This window comes from Zootoca vivipara, chromosome 3, assembly GCF_965207765.1.
Source record: "Zootoca vivipara chromosome 3, rZooViv2.hap1.1, whole genome shotgun sequence".
NCBI classification, from domain to species: Eukaryota; Metazoa; Chordata; class Lepidosauria; order Squamata; family Lacertidae; genus Zootoca; species Zootoca vivipara.
In genome coordinates, this window is record NC_142586.1 from 96,302,666 (window position 1) to 96,325,041 (window position 22,376).

At 39.8% G+C, this 22,376-nt stretch overlaps 1 protein-coding gene across 3 annotated transcripts in view; it reads left to right on the plus strand.

Moving 5' to 3' along the window:
* The window catches only part of UBR2 (ubiquitin protein ligase E3 component n-recognin 2), a 59,513-nt gene that overhangs the window by 20,018 nt on the left and 17,119 nt on the right, over positions 1-22,376 (plus strand). For all 3 annotated transcript variants that reach the window (XM_060273037.2, XM_060273036.2, XM_088666736.1), the window contains exons 12-32: positions 1,363-1,526; positions 1,614-1,713; positions 2,208-2,336; positions 3,923-4,106; positions 5,422-5,483; positions 6,587-6,697; positions 7,742-7,807; positions 8,537-8,659; positions 9,171-9,234; positions 10,346-10,470; positions 11,086-11,138; positions 12,103-12,205; positions 13,406-13,454; positions 14,140-14,294; positions 14,411-14,513; positions 16,430-16,539; positions 16,635-16,715; positions 17,316-17,497; positions 17,995-18,194; positions 18,682-18,775; positions 19,860-20,021. In XM_060273037.2, the coding sequence (XP_060129020.2) occupies positions 1,363-1,526; positions 1,614-1,713; positions 2,208-2,336; positions 3,923-4,106; positions 5,422-5,483; positions 6,587-6,697; positions 7,742-7,807; positions 8,537-8,659; positions 9,171-9,234; positions 10,346-10,470; positions 11,086-11,138; positions 12,103-12,205; positions 13,406-13,454; positions 14,140-14,294; positions 14,411-14,513; positions 16,430-16,539; positions 16,635-16,715; positions 17,316-17,497; positions 17,995-18,194; positions 18,682-18,775; positions 19,860-20,021 (2,420 nt within the window). The remainder of the gene's footprint in view (positions 1-1,362; positions 1,527-1,613; positions 1,714-2,207; positions 2,337-3,922; positions 4,107-5,421; positions 5,484-6,586; positions 6,698-7,741; positions 7,808-8,536; positions 8,660-9,170; positions 9,235-10,345; positions 10,471-11,085; positions 11,139-12,102; positions 12,206-13,405; positions 13,455-14,139; positions 14,295-14,410; positions 14,514-16,429; positions 16,540-16,634; positions 16,716-17,315; positions 17,498-17,994; positions 18,195-18,681; positions 18,776-19,859; positions 20,022-22,376) is intronic.

A 22,376-nucleotide genomic window follows, 5' to 3' on the forward strand; every position in this document is an offset into this window, starting at 1 on the left:
GAAACTCTCTTTGCCTCAACTCCCGCTCAGATCTGACATTAATAACTTGTTATTGTTTCATACACAGGTAATCAGTGTTGCATAGTTTCATGGATAAAATAGAGATCTCTGCTCACAAGGAGATTACAGTCCAAAATAGGCACTGGCGGAAAGAGCAGAGGGGAGGGGAAAGAGATTCCCTACTAGTACTTCTGTGATAGTATTAGACCACAAGACTCATTTATGTTAAATTAGTAGCTAGAGTATAATAGTTTCATAGATGAATTCCTGTCCCCAGAGGATCCGTGCTTTAAGGAATGAGCAAGACATTAGGTTGGTGCTTTAGTATACTTGTAATTCATACAAATATTTTCTGTTGAGAACTTCAGTGACAGGTATGGCTGCAACAGTTTTTCCTTTTAGTAATGTACCGAGCAATCAGAAATATTAACGTAATAATGGATATACATGAAACATGCTTGTGTTGGAGGCATTTGGCAATAATGGGGAATATGATCTGACACTCTTTGAGACATATGTTAATGTCCTTTTTATATTTCAACTCTGTATCTCAGTCCAGTGAGGAGGTGGAACTGAATGAGGCAAAATTAGTCGTGCAAAGATCTCTGTATACCTGTAGGGCTCCAGTGCTATGCTTTTGAAATTGGATTAGGGTTACAGTGCCATAATAGAAATAACATAATTATGGGTGTAGCTATTTAAGGTGACTGCTTGAAAATTTCTAGTGAAGATTATAAAGTGCTGAACATAGTATGAAGAAAATGTACTCCTTTTAATGAGAAAAGTACCAAATTATGGTTGTTAACTGATTCAGATATGTTAGACTGAATAAATATGGGTAATGTTTTCACGTAAGGTTAAAGCCAACAGTTTATTTTCCCTCAGTTACTTAAACATTTTTTTTCCTCAGGAAAGATCCTGTGTACATCTTGGTTGAGATGTAAATAGATTGTTATATTGCCCAAATTGGGTACCTTTTTATAGATCTGATTAAAACGAAGTGATGAAAAGTGGGTTATAGGGATTTAGAACCAAAAAAATCATGCCAATTAGTACTTTTATGACTCTTTTGTTTTCATATGAGCGATAGATAAACCCCTGTCAGCCATTAAAAGTACAATTCCTAGCTATAGACATGGAGTTGTAACTTTTATTTTATCCTTCAAGGATCAGAGGATTCTCAGGTGATCTCCCACCTAGTAACTGGCTTTCCTGTCCAGACTGCTTTTGCTACACAAATAGGGCTACCTTATATACACATAAAAACCATATACATGAGCCGCCTTCTGTTAGTTGAGTCTCTTATCTCTGTCATTAGCAGACATGATAGAAACAAACCTTTAAATATCTATTTTGACATAGGCTCGAATGTTAATAGTAGAGGAGAACCTCATGACTACTATCATCTCAACATTTATGGACCACTTAAGACATCGAGATATACAGGGCAGATTTCAGTTCGAACGGTATACCGCGCTACAGGCTTTCAAGTTCAGACGAGTCCAAAGCCTGATTCTGGATTTAAAGTGAGTCTTTTTATACCTATCAGACAAAAATATTTTTACATGGATAGCCCAAAATCAGATTGAAAACTTATTTCTGCTGTACTTCAGGTACGTTCTGATAAGCAAACCAGTTGAGTGGTCTGATGATCTGAGGCAAAAATTTCTAGATGGCTTTGACGTCTTCTTGGAGTTACTGAAGTGTATGCAGGTAGGTGATTTCTTCTTCTTCAGCTACTTATATTTATCAAGGAGTAACAAATGAGATGGTATAGGTGACTCTTCATGTTACTGAGCCAGTGTGGTGTAGTTGTTAGGAGCGGCAGACTCGTAATCTGGTGAACCGGGTTCGCGTCCCTGCTGCTCCACATGTCACACTTCTTTCAAGTCTCTCAGCCTCACTCACCTCACAGTGTTTGTTGTGGGGGAGGAAGGGAAAGGAGAATCTTACCCGCTTTGAGTCTCCTTCAGATAAAGCGGGATATCAAATCCAAACTCTTCTTCTTCCACTACTACTGTTAAAATATTGCTAGGCTTTGGAAATCTATTTTTTACAGTTGCCCCAATTTCAGTAGAGCTAAATATTTCTACAGTTCCCTCTGTAGGCAATCACTAGGCAAGATTTGCTGAGTCTCAGCAGTGACCCTGCCCTGTTGCTTTGATGCTTCTCTTCTAAATGATTTGGCTTTTTTCCTATTTCTGTAGGGCATGGATCCAATAACCCGCCAAGTTGGGCAGCATATCGAAATGGAACCAGAGTGGGAAGCAGCGTTCACGTTGCAGATGAAATTGACCCATGTCATCTCAATGATGCAGGACTGGTGTGCTTTAGATGTAAGTTGTATCTACTTCAGATGTGTTCGGATTAATATGAATGAATAAAATAGCTACATTTTCTTAAGGTTCTTGTATATAAATAAACAATATGGTGTGCATCAGTGAAACCAAACTGCTTTAAAAATTGGGATCTCCAACACTGTGCACATTTTTCAGGTAATGATTATTGGAATGGACTAGATTGTAGACTTCATGTTGCAAAAAGAACTAAGACTTGGACTAGTACTTTATATCTCAAGGGGTAGAAGGAAGGGGGAAGAGGGATATATATAAATGGGAGAAGAATTATCTGTTGCCTTCTTGGTTTGAACCATTTTTCCCTGTCCTTAATCTAAAAAGGGGGACCCAGGTGGCGCTGTGGGTTAAACCACAGAGTCTAGGGCTTGCTGATCAGAAGGTCAGCGGTTCGAATCCCTGCAACAGGGTGAGCTCCCGTTGTTCGGTCCCAGCTCCTGCCCACCTAGCAGTTCGATAGCACATCAAAGTGCAAGTAGATAAATAGGGACCGCTCCGGCGGGAAGGTAAACGGCGTTTCCGTGCGCTGCTCTGGTTCGCCAGAAGCAGCTTTGTCATGCTGGCCACATGACCCGGAAGCTGTCTGCGGACAAACGCCGGCTCCCTCGGCCTATAGAGCGAGATGAGCGCCGCAACCCCAGAGTCGGACACGACTGGACCTGATGGTCAGGGGCCCCTTTACCTTTACCCTTTAATCTAAAAAGGAGGACTGATCATAACATGCCCATAATTTTGCAGCTTCTCCCGTGAATAAGAAATGATAAAATACTTTTAATCTAGTTGCCTATTTCTTTTTTAGCTGTTTGACAATGAAAGCTCACCTAGTTAAATTATATAGTTTAGTGATCCATGTAGCTGGCAAAGTTTTATTGATGCTTGATTAGCAGCGGGTTGATCAACAACCTTATTTATGGCCCACAATTACTGTTCTGAACCACAGGCCCAAAGGAGGGCCCATGGGAGTGGTTGGGTGCAGGGGTACCAAAGAAGGATGTAAAAAACATCAGGGTTATCCGTTCTAGTGCTTTATTAAAGAAGGTTGTAGACTTGCAGCAAAGCAGCCTGTCAGGTCTCCTAGCCTTTGCAGAAGTGGGATGGACATCACAGCAAGGATATGGCTTTTCTGCACCCAAGCAAATATTCATACATTCCTTATCACAAAGCAGCATACATCTCTTTGGCCAGGACTTTCCAGCACTCCACCTGACAAGATGAGGGCATAGATGGCAAATACCCATATCTTGCAGATAGTTCCCCTTTTGGGGCTCAGAGCCCAGCACTTCAAGGATAACATTAAAGCAAGCCAATTACATCAAAGCAAGTGAATATAAATGTATTCTGTCCTTTGCTTACTATTACACAGCTCCAGATACCTTTTCATGTAACGTCTTCACAGAATTATTCTGAGTAAACTCATTCCACTCATCATACTTTTTTGTATTCAACCAAATAAGCTGGGGCTAGCTTTTATCTTGGTACATCCTTAACATGTTATTTTAATAATAAATAATGCTGTAACTTTATGTAGAGCCATGCTTTTCTTTGAATAAATTCGATCTTTTTTCTAGGAGAAAGTGCTTATTGAAGCATATAAGAAAAGTTTGACCACATTGATGCAATGCCACAGTGGTTTTACTGATGGAGAGCAACCAATTGACCTCAACATGTGTGGACACTCAGTTGAGACTATCAGATACTGTGTTTCTCAGGAAAAAGTTAGCATTCATCTCCCTGTTTCTCGTTTACTTGCTGGTAAGGAATACAGATTTGATGGGTTTTGTGCTGGATTGTTTTAAAGCAGTTTATACAAGCTCACTCGAAGATTAGATATTTTCCTAAACTTTTCTTTGTTTGGTGATTCCTGTCATCTTGATTTCTCCATAGTCATATGAACTCTAGACCCCTGCTTTATTTATTTTTTTATATGCACTACAAGATTATGATATAAACCTGCAATCTGCATGAAACAATTTAATGATTGTGGATATTGTCAAACTCTGCTATCACTAATATCAGCACAAGGTTACTTTTCATTTGGTGCATATTATCTTTGGAAATGAACCAGATCATGACAAATAAGTTAACTTGCATTATACCATTGGATTTGTTTGTTTGTTTGTTTCATTAATTAACATGACTTATATACGGCTCAACAATCAAAGCCTTTAACAAGTTTATACAACATATAAAATATAGATTAAAGGTACTGATAAAACCAGGTGTTAGATATAAACTGACCTTAAAAATTCAATAATATAATGACACACAAATACAGTTACATATTAAAAGACATGTCAAATGAAAAATGTCAAAAATTTTTAGCATAGGGTTGCCATTCATCTGAAATTTCCCAGACATAGCTGGAATACGGCAATTGGAAGCAGTGTCCGGGCGCAAATTGCTGAAATGCCCTGGGAAATCCGGACGTATGGCAACCCATCTCGAAAGTCTAGATTTTTGCAAATTTCCTTAAAAATATCTCAAAAACATCATTTTGTCTGCATTTCCGCTTTTTGGAATATGGCAACCCTATTTTAGCAGGTAGGAAAAACAGAACAATGAAGTTGTCTGTCATATCAATGGGGAGGAGGCTCCAGAATGTAGGTGCTGCCACACTGAGATTGATTTCTTTCATGTGTGGAATAAACATTATATGACACATGTAAGAGACTGTTAAGTTTATGCCCCAACAGGTTCCATTGGTCTCCAAAGGTGGGCAATCTAAATGGGCTCACTAACAATAGCCTGACCATGACAAGGGGTTACCCCCGCATTAAATATTATTATCTAAAGTATAGCACAAAGACTTCCATTTGAGCAACAGTGCTTTCCCTCTCCCCCTTTTGGCTTTGTGGGGCTTGAGAGACCCTCCAGAACAACTTGTGGTAGGAAGAGGGTGGGGTGACCACTCCAGAGCGTGACTTTGAAGTCCCAGATGTCAGATTTAGAAACTGCATTTCCTAGTAAATCTCTAGTTCTTTTCAGCTTTGTTTGACAACCTCAATAGGTCCCAGAGTGGCAGAAACTGCAAAAATGTTCTTCCTTTTTTTGTCTTTTGTCAATATAGGTTTGCATGTGCTTCTGAGCAAAAGTGAAGTGGCATACAAATTTCCAGAACAGCTTCCAATGGTGAGTAATATTTAGATAAATGTATCTCTAAGGTTCAGATTTTAAAAACAAATAAAATTGCTTTGAGTACAAAAAAGAAGTGTTGCTGCTAATGGTGGAGAAATGGAGCAGTGTTTGAGAAAAGTTGCTTTAGCTGTTGGTTAAATACTTACTTCCAGAACCACAACTGCCAGAATGCCTTTGGAGTAGCCTAGCATTCAGTGCACTGGTGGAGGGTTATATGGAGATCAGAATTGTTATTTGGGAGACTGGAGTGATCTACTGCAAACGGTAGGTAAGGCCTGGTGAAACGAGATAGCGTTAAAGCATGTTTTGTTGCCTTAAATCTGGTTAAGATCCCAAGGATACAGTGAATATATGGTGCTGAGTTCTGCCTCTGGAGCAGTTTATAGGGTGGTTATCAGTGAGTGATAACCCTCCAGAGAGCTGGAGGGGATGACTATGACTGTGTTTGCACATAACACAAAACTAGGGGTAGTCAACATGGTTCTTTCCCAATGTTGCTGAATTCCTCTTCCTGTCAACTCTCATCATCGGCCATATTAGCTGTTGCTGAACAGCTTGTGGAAGTCCACAGGTTTAGTGCTATATGCCTGAGCTGGTATAAGCTCAAGCAAGGCTTGTACTCTCACACTCCCGCTTCCATTTGCATGACTGGGAGGATAAATTCTGCAGCGTTCAGTTTCTTCTGAGCTCTGCTTGTGATTGGGTGTGACCCAGAGATTGCAGTTCATAACCAACTTTGAATTTGGCTTGTTGGGAAAATAATTGGGAAAATAATTTGTCACAATATCTGGTTCACTTGAAATGACAAGCCATCCCTGCATTGGGGGGGGGGGGGGAGAGTTGCACTAGATGAGCCTTGAGGTCCCTTCCAACTCCTCAATTCTATGATTCTAAGATTAGGGAGAAAAGAAGCTAAATGCTGCAAATGGTGCCCTCCTGGCCATTAGTTTCGTACAAGCTGGTTTAGAACACCTGCAGTTTTTTTTCAAGAGGTAGAATGGGCTTTCTTTCCATTTATAAATATATTTCAGTGCCCTCACCAAACATGACGAATGTCTAAAGCTTTTTCTCTTGTGTTTTATGTTCACTTAATGCAGAGTGAACTTAGTCCACCTATGCTAATAGAACATCCCCTGCGATGTCTCGTTCTGTGTGCTCAAGTCCATGCTGGGATGTGGAGGCGGAATGGGTTCTCACTTGTTAACCAAGTAAGTATCGAACATTTATTTGCCCCTCTTCCTGTATATATCTGAGAGTCACAGGCAATCTGAGATACTATAGCATAAGGAGTTAATTGTCCTAGATCAGTAGCTCACAGCATAGCTGTGTGTTAGGCTTCCTAGAGAGATAAAGACATGGAGGGGACTATGTGCTCCCATTTTTTTTTTCTGGGTCTTCAAATTTTTCTGTCCTCATATGGTTGCTAAACATGTTTACCAAGAAGCAAGTCAAGTTGAACTCTAATTTCTTGTTCCACCCTGACAGTGAACAAGAAAGGTAAAGTTCTATGTTTCTGTAAACTATCATGCAAGATCTGTTTACGTATATAAACATTGTAAATAGATATAATCATTTTTCATCTAAAGGGATTTTTTAAAAAATAGTAGGAAAATACTAACTAAGCTGCAGCCAACTTATGCTACAACCCACAAGTTCCTGATCAATGAGTTGGGAATGCAGCAACCATTAGCTTTTCATTATATTAATTTTTATTCTCAGACTAGGTCAGAAGTACAAAACATTCCATGTTCCTGTCAATTTAGATTAGCGGATTAAGAATCCACCATTTAACAATGCTGATCTGCATGTAATGCCAAACCATGAATTAGGACTACATGGGCAAGCTAGAAAGAGTCGAAGTGAGGTCTCAGGCTTGTGCATTCCTCCTCGGATGGTTGAGAGAAGGACTTTTGCTGTGCTTACTTTCAGTTTTCACAAGCCCTGTGTTGCCATTATGTACAAACCAGAGACAATGGCATTAAACAAGCTAGCTTCAACAATGGGTTATGAAAGTGGCTTGTGGAAAGTAGCAAGAGCTTGCTTTAAACCATGGCTTGTATGTAATTACAAGACGAGATTTACGAAAATCGAAAGTAAACCCAGCAGAAGTTGTTCTCCCAGCTGTGTGGCAGAAGGAGAGGGGAGGTGGGGTGAGCATGAAAGGCTTTATTCAGGATCATTCTGATCTGTATCTTGTATTTCATATGAATTACCTATTCAATTATGAAAAACTTATCTTTGTTCCCCCTCAGATATACTACTATCATAATGTGAAATGCAGAAGAGAGATGTTTGACAAAGATATAGTAATGCTTCAGGTAACATTAATGTCATTTTGATGTATGTGTTCTCTTTCCTATTGCCTGAATATGGTTGTTTAAAGGACCCTGAGATGTTACTACTATGATTGCTTTGTTTAGAAAAGTGGTTTCTTGGGCTGCTTTCTCACATTTTCGTATTTGTTTTGAGATGTTTAGAAAATAATTTATTATTTAGGTTCTGTTTAGGAACCTAAACAGGTTCCAGTATCGTAGTGTTTTATGCCTAGATGCATATTTTGCTTCTCTACTTGGTTTCAAACTCAGCGTGTCCTGAACCTGAGGCATGATGCTTCAGTAAAAATCCTCACATACCTGTATGTAAGAGGTGTATGGTTTTCTGTGACTTGTCTTCTTACATCTAAATTCCATGTGCACACTTTGGAGAAGTCTCTCATTGTATTTTCAGCTAAGGGAGCTGCCATGTTTGGGTTATGAACATGTTGTATATGAAAAAATTATAAACAGAACCAGTAATAAGCAAAACTACAAACCTTTGAAAAGGCATCTGTCAGTGTTGCTACTTATTCTTAAAATGGACAAAAATTAAAAGGGCTGTTTTTTTTAAGTCCTGTGTTGCTTCCTAGGCAAAGTCTAATGAAGATTTGTGTTCATAAATTAAGAAATATTTCCATGTTTCCAAACAAGCAGGGAAAGCTTATTTTTAAAAGGCAGAGACATGTCTTATTTTCACCTAGTCTATAATAAATACATTTAAAATTTCTTTAGACAGGTGCATCCATGATGGATCCAAATCACTTCCTGATGATAATGCTGAGTCGCTTTGAACTTTATCAGATATTTAGTACTCCAGATTATGGCAAACGATTCAGTTCTGAAAATTCCAATAAGGTAAGCTATGAGTTGTTGAAAGTTGTGTATCATTATTATTATTTTTAAAAATGCTGCTAATGGATTACTGTACATTAGACTTATTTTATAATAAGAAATCTATAGCATATTTGTAAAATTTTCCTCATACAATGGCTACATTCACACATAATGCTATACTGTGGTTTGTTAAACAAACCACAAGTTCTGCCATAGACAAGCAAACCAGCTGTGGCTGGTTTCTTCAGAGCTTGGTTTGTTTTTCATCTCTTCTTGCTTCGTGCCTCTATAGCTTGACACATGTCTGGAGTGGTATAACCAAGTGAAGTTTGGTTAAGCAAGACTGTTCCGTTCAGACATAGAGTCAAACCATAGTTTGTATGGTTTTGTGTCATGCTTACCAGAAAATGAACCATGGTTAGTCTGCTGGGCTGGGTTTGGATGTTCACACAAACCATACTTCACCTATACAATCACGGCTGAATGTTCTGTGTAAACCAGGCCACTGAATATATATTTCCTTTTCTTTCAGGATGTGGTTCAACAAAATAATACACTTATTGAAGAAATGTTGTACCTAATTATAATTCTTGTTGGTAAGTTTGTAGTCTATTTCAGTTTATGTGTTATGGATTGGATGGGTTTGGAAACTAGGAGTGTGCACTGACCACAAAATAATGGTTTGGATCCCAATTCAGCACTTCAGAAATCAGTTTGCCTTGACCTGAAGCAATTTGTAGCTTGCCAATTCAGCCAAGTTCCACCTGAGACATGCTCCATTCCTCTGCTGTTCACTAGTGGGAAATGAAAAAATGGCTTTCACTTCTTTCTTTTTGACAGAACTAGGTGAAATATACAGGCCCCCTCCAGAGAACATGATACCCACTGAATTACAGAAAATTGGTTTAGGAGCTTTCGTGTTGGGTACTATAAAAAAATATATGAAAATGCCTTAACTGTTACTCGATGGAATTGAATGAAATTTGTTGGCACATCACCCATTTAGAAGGCAAATATTGTGCCAAACTTCAGAAGCTCAGCTGAAGAAGTTTTCTTGCAGGGGTAGCCATTACAGTTTTATGGTGTGCAAAAAACAAACAAACCCCACACCCCTAACTTAACCTTCCCTATTGGTTTGTGGGCAATTGCTCTAAAAATTGAATGTCAAATTGGAGACAATAAAAGTTGATTTGGCAATGGGAAGAACTAAAAGGGATTTGCTTTCTGGGTAAATAATTCCTTCTGATTACAAGCCTGACCTGTCAGTCACAATGGAGCACTCCCTTGGTGTTCTACACCACTCTGGTGTTTGCTCTCTCACCAGCCCACCCTGTCAGTATGGTAAGCTTAGATCAGGCATAGGCAACCTCGGCCTGCCAGATGTTTTGGGACTACAACTCCCATGATCCCTAGCTAACAGGACTAGTGGTCAGGGATTATGGGAATTGTAGTCCCAAAACATCTGGCAGGCTGAGGTTGCCTATGCCTGGCTTAGATACATTGCCTTTGCTTTCAACAAGCCCTTGTTTGCAGCATTTTTCAATGCCTGGATCGTCATGGCACACCAGCTGTGCTTTCTTTTCTTCTGTGCATAATCTGCATAGTGTCTTAATGTGTCTTTATCCAGCCAGGCAGAAAGCGTAATATATGAATGGTTAATAAAAGGAATTGATCCCTGTTTGCTGTAATTATGGGTTTATTTTGCAGGAGAGAGATTTATCCCTGGCGTTGGACAAGTCACTGCTACAGATGAAATCAAGAGGGAGATCATCCATCAACTGAGCATCAGACCCATGGCACACAGTGAATTAGTAAAAGCATTGCCTGAAGATGTGAGAATCACTAAAAAATACATTCAATGCAGTGGATGAAATAACTTTTCAAATTGTGATTGGCTTCTGTGGAGACGGGAGGAGAGGTTCAGTTTTCATGGCAGGCGTAGAGAAAATTGTTCTTATGGGACACAATGTCTTTCCAGCCAATAGGCTTCTGTGTTCTTCTTTGGCTCTTTCCTACAATTTAATGCTGCCTAGAAATCTGTCAATACCGTATGTTAAACATTTATAGCAACTTGAAGTCATTTTGCTGTTGTAATGGATGTTTGGTGAGGGGTCTGTGCATAAACATGGATAGAGCTAGTCGTCAAATTGTTTTGTATCTGCATTGCTGCATCCTAACAGGATAATATATATAGCTGTGAGCTATGGCCGCTGTGGAAGGTCAAACAACAGAAAAGTGGGCAGGCAGAGCAGAAATTGTGGTACCCCACCACATTTGCAAGTTAGGGTAGAGAGCATGATCCTGAGATAGGACCAAAGTATCCTTTCAGATTGGTAAATTTTGATGGTGGTTATAGATATACCAGTGTTCTAGGGGAAATATTTGGGAAGTAGTTGCTAGTCATAAGCATATCCAGTGATTTTCTGTTCCTTTTTTAAATTATTCAGGAGAACAAGGAGACTGGAATGGAAAGTGTGATCGAAGCAGTTGCCTGTTTCAAGTAATGTCCTTTCTGCAATCGTCTTTCTAAATGTGCGAAATAACAACAAACTTCTTGTTGTTGTTTTTTTCAATTTCTTCATAATGAGTTACCAGGATGGGTTACACAATTTAAAGATACATCATCATGCAACAGAATGCTGTTCTTAACTGCATTCATAAGACAGTAAATGCTTTGAATGAACTGTTCTCAACATACATAATCACTGGCAAATCTGACAGACCTGTTAACAGACTTCATCAAAAGTCTTCTTTTTTGTGGGAACACTGTTTGCCAAAAGTAGTTGTTGACAAACAAACCCTTCTGGTTTTTAAAAAAATGTATACTGTATACAAATTTGTGAAAGAAGGGTGGCATCCAACATAGCCACAGATCCTATCTGCTCCCACCTCAGGGTTTCTCCTTCTGGCAGGTTTCCCTTGAACATATTTTGGGGGTGAATGAGGGCTGGGGAAGGGAGAGGAGAAACCAACTGCAGAAGCAGATTTTAATCATACAAGCAGGAATTATACAAGCCTTTTGCAGGAAAAAATAAATAAAAGCTAACCAATTAATTATGTTCTAAACTTTTGTGGATTAAAATCCATGTCATCAGAGGCAATATTCTTCTGATGAAGTGGACCTCTAATCCTCAAAGGTTTGCGCCATAATAAGTTTGTTCATTTTTAAGATGCTACAGGATTCTTTGTTATATAGAAGGAAATCAAAAGCAAGAAGGAAGGAGTACTGTAAAGGGAAGCAATAGCTGTCTCTCTTCCTGCCTACACACCTACCAGAAAGAAACTGTATATGAATCCCTTAAGAGAGTACTACTGGTGCTTCTAGTGCAGTAGTTAAAAGGCTAGTATCCCTCATTCTTGAGTTTTCAAAGGGCTTGCTATTTCCTATACTGTATATGGAACCTTTTTAGAAGCAATGTTCAGTTATTAAGGTGTGAATTCTAAGTGTTCTGTTTGTGTTTTAGGAAACCAGGACTAACAGGCAGAGGATTGTATGAGCTGAAACCAGAATGTGCTAAATACTTCAATTTATATTTCTATCATTTTTCAAGGGCAGAGCAATCCAAGGTAACAATGAAATATAAATAAATTGTAACATTCTCTGCCTGAGCTTTTCAACCAGCTGTATTGAACTCATTCAGTTCCTCCTAGCGTGCCAAGAATTTCTGCCTTTACCTAACTCCTTAATGAAATCACCTGTACAACTCTTACTTTCCCTAAACTTTTGCTCAAACCCAGAGTGATCTTTCTTTGTCCTTCACGAAAGCTATAATATTGGGTTGCATTCTAGTGTTGCAATGGTCAACCTGAACTCAAGATGCTAACACTCTGTCCTAACTGCGCTGTTCGTACAGTAAAGGCAGTGTTCTCTGCAGCCACTCAGGAAGAAACACACTAAAATTCTGCAGAGACTTCTCTGCTGTTAAGTACAGCCTCATGTCCTTTCATTTTGCATTAAATTCCAAAAGATAAGTTTACAGCAATAAATCAAACTTAATGAAATTCCTAACTTGTAACACTCACTGGAAGGTCTCGTTTTCAGAACTAGAGATCTTCCGTCAAAGGTTTGAATGGGTTGCTCAAATCAATATGCAGAATTCAGCTTCGTTTCCCGCTTAAGTCTCTGGCCTCAAGCCTTTGAAGGTTCCTCATTTGTCTACCCGTTACTTGCCATCAGCACACAACAGTTCCTTTGCCCATGTGATGCTTTTGACCAGGCCTCCTTTGTTTTTCTTATTACCCCTTCCATCCCATTTCCTTCAGACTTCTGCATTTAACTGGAAAAGGGAATTGAAAAAATAAGGTGTGGGTTGGAAAACCTAGCCCATACAAGCACTTTTGGATTCCTGTTGATCCATCTAATATGACCAAATAATCTGATATTGTTTGATCTGCCAGTGGCCTGGCATTGGGTTTTGGCTGAACCACATTTCTATTATCAGGAAAGCCTTGAAAGTAATACAGTACTGGGAAATATCAAAAGATAAAGCTTCTTGCATTACCTATCACTACTTCTTGGAATTCATGCTGGGCAACAAAATGTAAAAACCCATATGTGAACAAGCCTGCTACAAAAATAAAACTGCTAACAAATCAGTCTTTTATAACACTGAAGCCTGAGTCAGAGCTGCAGGATTATTGTAGCACTCAATGTAATGCTGAAAAATAGAAGAGGAAAGTAAATGGCAGTGTCTGTTAATTTTGCAGAAATAATATTGTTGCCTTCAGCATTTGGACAATTAAAAATATACATATTTTTTTTATAAGGCGGAGGAAGCCCAGAGGAAAATAAGGCGACAAAACCGTGAAGATACAGGTACTTGTCTTGCTAGTGTATGAGGGTATCCTCAGTTGTCTCTGCTTTTTAAAATGTCATCAAAAATCAAGTTGGCACTGAGCTTGATTCAAGATATAAGAAATTTGCAACAATGTGAGCATTCTTGCAAAAAATGTTTGAAATTTTCTTCCTGCTTGTAGTGGATTATAGAAAATGAAGGCTATGGAAAGACTGCCTTTGAGATTTGCAAAAACAAATACTGCACATCAGAATGGTGTGGCTGTTCCTTCATACTTGGATCCTTTGCTGTCCAGTATTGTTTTGATAGTTGAAATCCCATGAAGTTCCTGTGTGTTAGTTCCACCAGCCCTTATAAGAAGTGGAGAGGTGACATGGAAACCTTGCATATGATCTGTGCCACATGATTTCATTCATCGGCAGTTCCTAGGAACAGCATAGGATCCAGATATGGGGGTCTTATGGGGGGCCCAACAGAACTGCTTTGATTCTCTAAGATCAGGAAATAGGCTACAGTCTTATACCCACATACCTGAGAGTAAACCCCACTAAACTCAGTTAGTAGATGTGCTTGAAAGAACAAAATCTCCCAATGTCTTGTGGTCATTTGAAAGGTTCCATGACATATTCTTAAATATTTCATATATATTTCAAAGTTTGCTGCAGCAGGGCTACACAATATTTCATTAATTTATTTCTGTTTCAGCTCTCCCACCTCCTGTTCTACCTCCATTCTGCCCTCTGTTTGAAAGCCTGATCAATATTCTGCAGTGTGACGTCATGTTGTGCATTATGAGGACGATACTGCAATGGGCAGTAGAGCATAATGGCTATGCCTGGTCGGAGTCCATGCTTCAAAGGGTGTGTTTCAGCTTTAAACTCCAGCTATTGTTAATTCACTTATAAATATTAGCAAATTGTATAGAAAGCTTTTTCTAGAAATATAAACTCTATAAGCATGTTAATTTTTTGCTTAGGTTCTGCACTTGACTGGAATGGCACTGCAAGAAGAAAAACAACACATTGAGAATGCTGATGAAGATAATGTAATAACATTTACTTTCAGTCAGAAGATCTCAAGTAGGTTGATATGCATTGCAAACTTTGATTTTTCCCATAGTACGTCTAAAATAATTCTAAACAATTCTAAAATAATTGCATCTGAAAAGCTATTTATTAAACATGATACTGGAACTAACTTTAATGCTGCAGTTCTTTAAGAAAATGCATACTTACTATTTCACTAGTACAAGAATAATATGTCTGTTTTTCATGTGTTGTGACAGAAGCATTGGCTGTGTTTCTATGCAACAATAAGCCAGACTTTCTGGCTTATCATGGTTTTCTGTACATGAGCAGTGGGCTCCTGTGGACTGCCCAGTTGCTTCACTTGTCCCCTGATGTGAGCAGGGTAAACAAACCAGGGTTTTCCATTTCATCCAAACTGGGATGTAATGCTGCTCCCTAACAAGCCACCAGACAAACTTGAATCATGGTATGTTGGCGTGCTGATTGTAGTTTGCTAGGGAGCAACAAACCATTATTTCCTCTGGCATAATGGGAAGCCAAGGCTTCTGGGTTGGTTTATCTTGCTCTTATAGGAAGGAAATGAAGCAGGAATGATCAGGCCATAGGCACCAACAAGCCACTCATTGACAGCAAACCACAATATTATGCAAACAGGGCCCTTATGTTTATTAGCATCCTTAATTGCCCTTCCGACAGTTTGGCATCAAAGGCAACTTGCAGGCACCAAACCTGTAAAACTAAAACACAAGAATAAAATTGTACAAAGCACAGCATCTTATTGTATACAGTGGTACCTCGGTTTACGAACTTAATCCATTCCGGAAGTCCGTTTTTAAACCAAAACCGTTCTTAAACCGAGTCCCGCTTTCCCTAATGCGGCCTCCCGCCACCGGTGCCCTTCCACCGTTCGGATTTTGTTCTTAGACCAAGGTAAAGTTCTCAAACCAAGACACTATTTCCGGTTTTGCGGAGTTTGTAAACCAAATCATTCTTAAACTGGACTGTTCTTAAACCGAGGTACCACTGTATATGAATTCTTATTTCCTTTTGGATGAAATTTAGTGTAATGTGAGCAGAAAATCTGTTTCGGAGGGATCCCTATCCTTCCAGAACAAATTTTGAGGGCACATGGGCATAGCTGCCAAGTCTCCTGTATTCCCCGGGAAATCCCCGTTTTTCCAGCTGTTCCTAGATGAAAAACTAGATTTTTTTGTTATTCTGGCGTGGCGGCCATTTTGGAACTGGGCGGAGCATGCTCAGAAGCGACTTTTGATGCTGCTCTGCCCAGTTCCAAAATGGCTGCAGTGCGACTTCTGGCGCGGCGGCCATTTTGGAACTGGGCAAAGCAGCATCAAAAGTCACTTCTGAGCATGCTCCGCCCAGTTCCAAAATGGCTCAGCGCTACTTCCGGTCTGCTACTTCCGCCCGGTCCCTTATTTCTCTGACAGCAACTTGGCAGGTATGCACATGGGAGGCGAAGGAAGGTGAAGTCCCATTGTGTAAGAGGAGAGGAAATCCATTCTGCTTACAGATGGACAAATTTGGATACACCGCTTTGTCTTTTTGCCCAAGGGGTGCTTTACACACTGTTGGTTTTTTAATAAGGAAACCTATTTTTTGTATGCTTGTGATAAATATGTCACAATATTTGACTCAGGCACATAAATCAGGGAACAGATTGTCTGTGGCTCCCTGTGTAAAAGGTACATTTGCCTCTGTGTAATGTTTGAAATGGTCTTCAGTTCCTCTGCTCTAATAATAATTTAAACTATTGATACATTTTGCAATTCAGTGAGGGGGGGGGAGCTTGAATGAAGGTGAAATGCACCACTTTCCTGGCATAGAATTTTAAAGCAACATGTATCTTGTAAGTAAATACAGTTCCGCTATACTGAATTTAAGCTAACACGATGGATCCAAACAAATAGAGCAAATGTGTATAGTAAGTTGTTGTTGTTTTGAAACAGGGCCTGGTGAGACACCCCGCAATTCGCCAAGTATATTAGCAATGCTAGAAACTTTGCAAAATGCACCGCATCTGGAAGTCCACAAGGATATGATCAGATGGATACTAAAGGTAAATTGTGCTCCATTTTTTCTACATCTTTATGGTAACAATAACAATATGTTACAATATTTAAATAGCCAACAATATAAACTTCCTTGTTCCAGACTTTTAATGCTGTTAAGAAGCTCAGAGAGAGATCTTCTGCAAGTCCTGTATCGGAGACAGAGGGAAATATTATGGAAGAGGTAAAAATAAAACCATTGAGTACTTAACCTAGTAGTGACCATTCATTATATACACTTATATCTTAATGGCAGATTTAGGGGATTTTGGGGGGGGGGAGTTTGTTGCCCATGTTGATGGGGAACCTGTGCTCTAAGGGCCTAATTGGCAGTAGTAGTCAGTGGGGCAGCTGTTGCCTAGCAGAAGGGAAAGAGGGAGAGAAAGGTCAGCTTGGTGTATACGCACCAGTGGAACCATTCCGATGCTCCTGGTGCATTAGCACCACACCAACCTTGCCACTGCCTTGGCCCTACACCTCCTGATAAGCAGAAGCAACACACGCAATGGGGTCAGATGAACACCACCACCCTGGCAACTGTAACTGCTAGTTAGGCCTGGCACAGATACATGTTTGGCTCATGGGGCCATTTCTCATAAACCACATCCACGTATCCCACAGCTGGCATAATATTTGACGTCAGGTGTGGGGCAAGTACAGAAAATTTGGTTTATTTTGTGTGGGTTGTTTTTTTTTACGTCAAGACACTCGTAAATTGTGCAATCCATGCATAAACGAAGATCAGCTAAAATCAGCTGTGTTTGTTAATGCAACAACTTTGTAGAGCACACGAGATAAAGAAAAGGCTGAGAGAAAGAGAAAAGCTGAGATTGCCAGGCTGCGAAGAGAGAAGATCATGGCACAGATGTCTGAGATGCAGCGACACTTCATTGATGAGAACAAAGAGCTCTTCCAGCAGACTTTGGATGAACTTGAAACTTCTACCTCCAGAGTGCATGATAATAGGTAATATGAAAGTGACAAGCAGTGTCTCTCCCTTTGTAATAGACACTTCACTTTGTCATTGTGCAACGGCATTTTCACTCAAGCCTGTGTTTATAATTTCTTAAGCTTGGATCCTAAGAGTGTCATTGTGCAAACAGAAGAGTTTCCAATCCTGTGGAGGATGCTGCTGGGAGAAGGACAGGAGAGGAGGGAGCCCTTAAACATCCGCAATGACTTCTACCAAAATAATATGGGATGCGCTTGTGTATGCTTTGTGCTTTGAATTCTGGCACATCTAAACACTTTCAAAAGTGCTGCTTTTAACTGTGATGCTATGGGGAGCTCCTTAGATTTATTTATTTTAAAAATAGGACTCTTCTTAAAGTTTTCTTAAGGCATATGCTGCACCATATCCAAATTAAAATGTTTGCATTGGTAGCTGCATAAGATGAACTGAACTATTGCCTTAGTTTGGAAAACATTCCAGTGAAATACTTACTAATATCATTTGATTCTAGTCCTTCAGTTTCAGATACCAAGCTTACAGCTTTGGGTCCTGAGCAAACTAAAGTGACTGCACAGAGGCAAGTTGTTACCTGCATCTTATGCCAAGAAGAACAGGAGGTTAAGGTGGATAACAGAGCCATGGTGCTGGCAGCATTTGTTCAAAGATCGACAGTCTTGTCTAAAAACAGAAGTAAAGTGATTCCAGATCCTGGTAAGTAGAGGCAATATGAATAGCCATCTTTGTCGTTGTGTGCGATTTCGGTAGGTCTCCTAGATTTGAATAATAACTAGGAAGATTCTGTTCCCCGTATGTATTTATATAGTTTTAATTCTATTAATGTTTAATTGTTTTTAATGGATGTTTTTTCTATGCTTTTAGTGATTCTTGCTTTTATCTGTAAGCCACCTTGAGCCACATCAGGGGAAAAGGCAGGGTGTAAATAAATATCACCATCATCAAATATTTAAAATTACCCTGGTTCTAGCTTAATACATAGGCCTTGGGCTACCAGGATTTTCCCAGTGGCTGAGACTAGTTCATGTATATTAGTCATGAGCTACATGGGAAGTAAATTGTAAATAATTATTTGATTTAAGATGTTAATTCCTTAATAATTTAAAAGTATTTTCAAAATCGATGTGAGTAAAATTTGCAGTTTTTCCTTCTAATGTTTTTCTTAAAATGTCTTTACACGCAGAAAAATATGATCCATTGTTCATGCACCCGGACCTGTCATGTGGAACATACACTGGTAGCTGTGGACACATTATGCATGCCCACTGCTGGCAAAGGTAACTTTCATTTAAACATTTAAGAGATGTCAATTTAGCACCCAGTTTTTCTCTGTGGTCTGATGCAGTTGGCTAAGTCTTCATGTACAGCCACTCAAGTAATTCATTATGTCCCTGCCTGAGAAGTTGATTCCCCCTTTTGATCATCTTCCAGAGTCCGTGGCTGCATGTTACAGGCCTCGTAATGTTTTGGCTCTACATATAGTGCATATCTGCAGACTGATCAGAAGGTCAGGTGAAGATTAGGGTCACTTTGGGCAGCAGACTGCCTACCTGTTAATGGGGCAGAGAAGAATTTTGAGGCAGTGGTTTTACTTTGTAGCAAATCTCTAACAGGAACGAAGCTTAGGAGCAAGAATTGGATGAAGGGAAGAAAAGGACAGTGACTGGCCAATCCTAGAGCAAATAAAAGCATTTTACCTATAACCACCCCTACACCAGAAGAATGTTTAAACTTCCTTCTTACAAAACGTTTCTGTAATAAATTATATTTTGTCTCTTTCTGTATATTTTAACATTTTGAAGACAAATGTAAACTATGGCTGAGAGAACACTACATCTTTTTTTAAAAAAAATGCTGCAACATTAGCCCGAAATAAATTGAACTGCTGCAGTCTTGCCTAAGAAAAATTAAATTAGGTAAAGAACATTTGCACTCCATGTCTCACTATTTCCTTTATTCCTCTAACCTTGGTGAAAGGAAACATGTGTTTTATCATCATTCTTCCCAAGTATGCATGCACGCCCCAAGCATATACTAATGTTAGGTTATGTATGCCCAGTTGTTTTTGACCTTGGCCATTGAGCTTATTTCTAAAGACGTGCCCAAATGGAAATGTTTCTTCACAGTGAATTCCCATTTTGAGACATGCTTACTGCAGGTGATACTATTCTTGTATTGAAGTGTCCCATAATTGAGAGGTTCTGTATGCTGCATTTGACTGGCCAGTACTGCAAACCTTTTAACAAGGACTTCACACACTGGAGAAGATGTCTTTTGTGTTGATGAAGGCAGCAAAGTAGCGTTCAGTGGCATCTTGTGGAATTCATTTTGCAAAGCTTTAACTTATGCTGCTCTCCAAAGGTATTTTGACGCCGTACAAGCAAAAGAGCAAAGGCGACAACAAAGATTACGTGTGCACACAAGTTACGATGTAGAAAATGGTGAATTCCTTTGTCCCCTTTGTGAATGTTTAAGCAACACGGTCATCCCTCTACTTCCTCCCCCAAGGAGTTTATTTAACAGGTCAGTTACCCTTTCTTAGTTACACCGTTGGTTTGATGGGGGAAAAAACACTAGTACTTCTTTCCTGAAGGATGCGGGGGCCACCCAGAACTGATTTGGAGGATCGGTCCCAAGAGCTGCAGGAAACGGGGGGGGGCGTAATAGAGGCAAAAATCACCTCTGTTAGTGGATGCTGCTTGTTTGTTCAAAAGATCTGGTGCAAGGGCACAAATTGGATGCAATTCCAGAGAGTGATAGATGCTGGGTGTGTGCTGTGTTCTCTTTAATGTTGGGAAAACGCCAGGTATTCTTAATTTGACATCACAGCCTATTAAAGATTTTTGTGTGGTTATGAAATGCTTAGTAGTCTTGAAATCATTCAGGGTGTCTTAACAATCCTAGGCCAATCATCCTGGCAATCTTACTCTCCTTTGAGGAGAGAGGGAATTTGCAGATAGGTATAGAAATGTATGCGTATAATTGTATATGCATATGTGTACACAGGTATAAAGATACAGTAATATGTAAACAGCAAAGCCAAAGAGGGTATCATTTGGTGTTGATGCCTGTTTTATTATTTTTGTCTATGTTGTAGTAGCCTTGTATTTTTAACTTGTTGCCTTCTGGGCTGTGTTACATTTTAACATGTGTAGTGGGAGAAAACAGACTGTATTGATTGCAGACTAGATGGGTAGACTGAAGCCTGCTGACAAATTCCAGTTCAAGAGTTTTATGATGAAGTGCTGCTGCAATTGTCAGAACTATTAAGCCATGAAGTTGTATTGGTGGTGCCAGCAGAATACTTCTGCTCCCACAACTGGACTTCCCCTTCCTTTCCTCTCCCCAGGATTCCCCACCCCATGCACTCCTAAAACCTGCCCCAGAGGGTTGGGGAAGGCTGTGAAGCAGATCCTGGCAACACACAGGGACTGCAGCAGGGAGGAGAGGGAGAAGTCCGATTGCATTAGCACAACTCCCTTCACACAGCATTGGGATACAACCATATATATCTTTAGAAGCCTATTTTATTTTAAAAGCATTTTATCTTCATGTTTTAAAAATGTTGTACATTAAGGGCAACATTAATGCTTCATGTTGTCACAGATTACTGGGATATCTCTTAACATACGTAGTCCTAACGTATCACTGGTGCTCTGTTGTAAAAGTTGTGCTTTCAGCTTGTTTTGGTTTGCCCTAGCAACAGCTGGAAAAGATTGGCAAAGCAAAGTCGCACGTGGCAAAACCTTAGTGCTGATAGGTAAACATCAGTAATCATATGCTTAATAGGTCAGAGAGCTGCATTAAAAGATTTGCTGTGCCAGAGTAGAATCAGTCACACTCGAACCTCTAATCCTCGTGACATAGTTGTTTTTCTTCTTCTGTTGAATGCTGGCTTCTGCATTATGGCCACAGGAAATGTCAAATAGTTTTGGAGAAATTGAGACTAAGTCTCCTGAGGAAACACTTCTTAACATAATCCATTTGATTTCTGATAGTAATCCATTGTGTTTGCTGCCTCCAAGTCTGAGATACAACATGTTTAACAACTAGTAGTGGTGGTTCAGAGAAAAAACAAAATGGATTGGATTCAGACCTGCTGTGACTTGGGTCTAGCAGATACACCCACTGGAGAAAGGAGAGGAGCATTTTATTTTATTTTTGCTATTCCCTTTCCTACACCACCTTCCATCTTGTTCCATAGTATGGGACACATCTGCAGGAAGCATGGGGGTCTTCAGGGCGAAGGGGGAATTGGCAAAAATCAACCTCTCTCTGTCTTCTGTCCATGGAAGCATCCATTTAGCAGAGTTCTGCTCCATGCGACTATAGATCCAACCCAAGATATTTAAAAATGCTAGTATTAATTTATACTGGTATATGAAAGCCTAGAGTGTCTTTGGTCATTTCACAGAATCGTAGTTGGAAGGGACCCAAAGGGTCTTCTTGTCCAACCCTCTCCAATGCAGGAATGTCAGCTAAAGCACCCATGGCTGATGGCCAGCCAACCTGTGCTTAAAAACCTCCAAGGAAGGAAAGTCCACAACTTCCCGAGGGAGTCTGTTGCACTGCCAAGCAGCTCTTACCATCAGAAAGTTCTTCCTGATGTTTAGTCCGAATCTCCTTTCTTGTAACTTAATTCCTCCACTGGCTCAGGTCCTACCCTCCGGAGCAAGAGAAAAGAAGCTTGCTCAATCTCTTCTCCAGGCTAAAAAAATACCCAATTCCATCAACTGTTCCTCATAGTGCTTGGTTTCAGACCATTGATTTCCTACCACTGGTTGCATTGCTGGGTCTTAGCATTCTGTCTCTTGTTCATCCTCTAGCAGAGTTATGCAAGAGCATGATAGAAAAACAATTCAGGAAACTGGCTTTGGG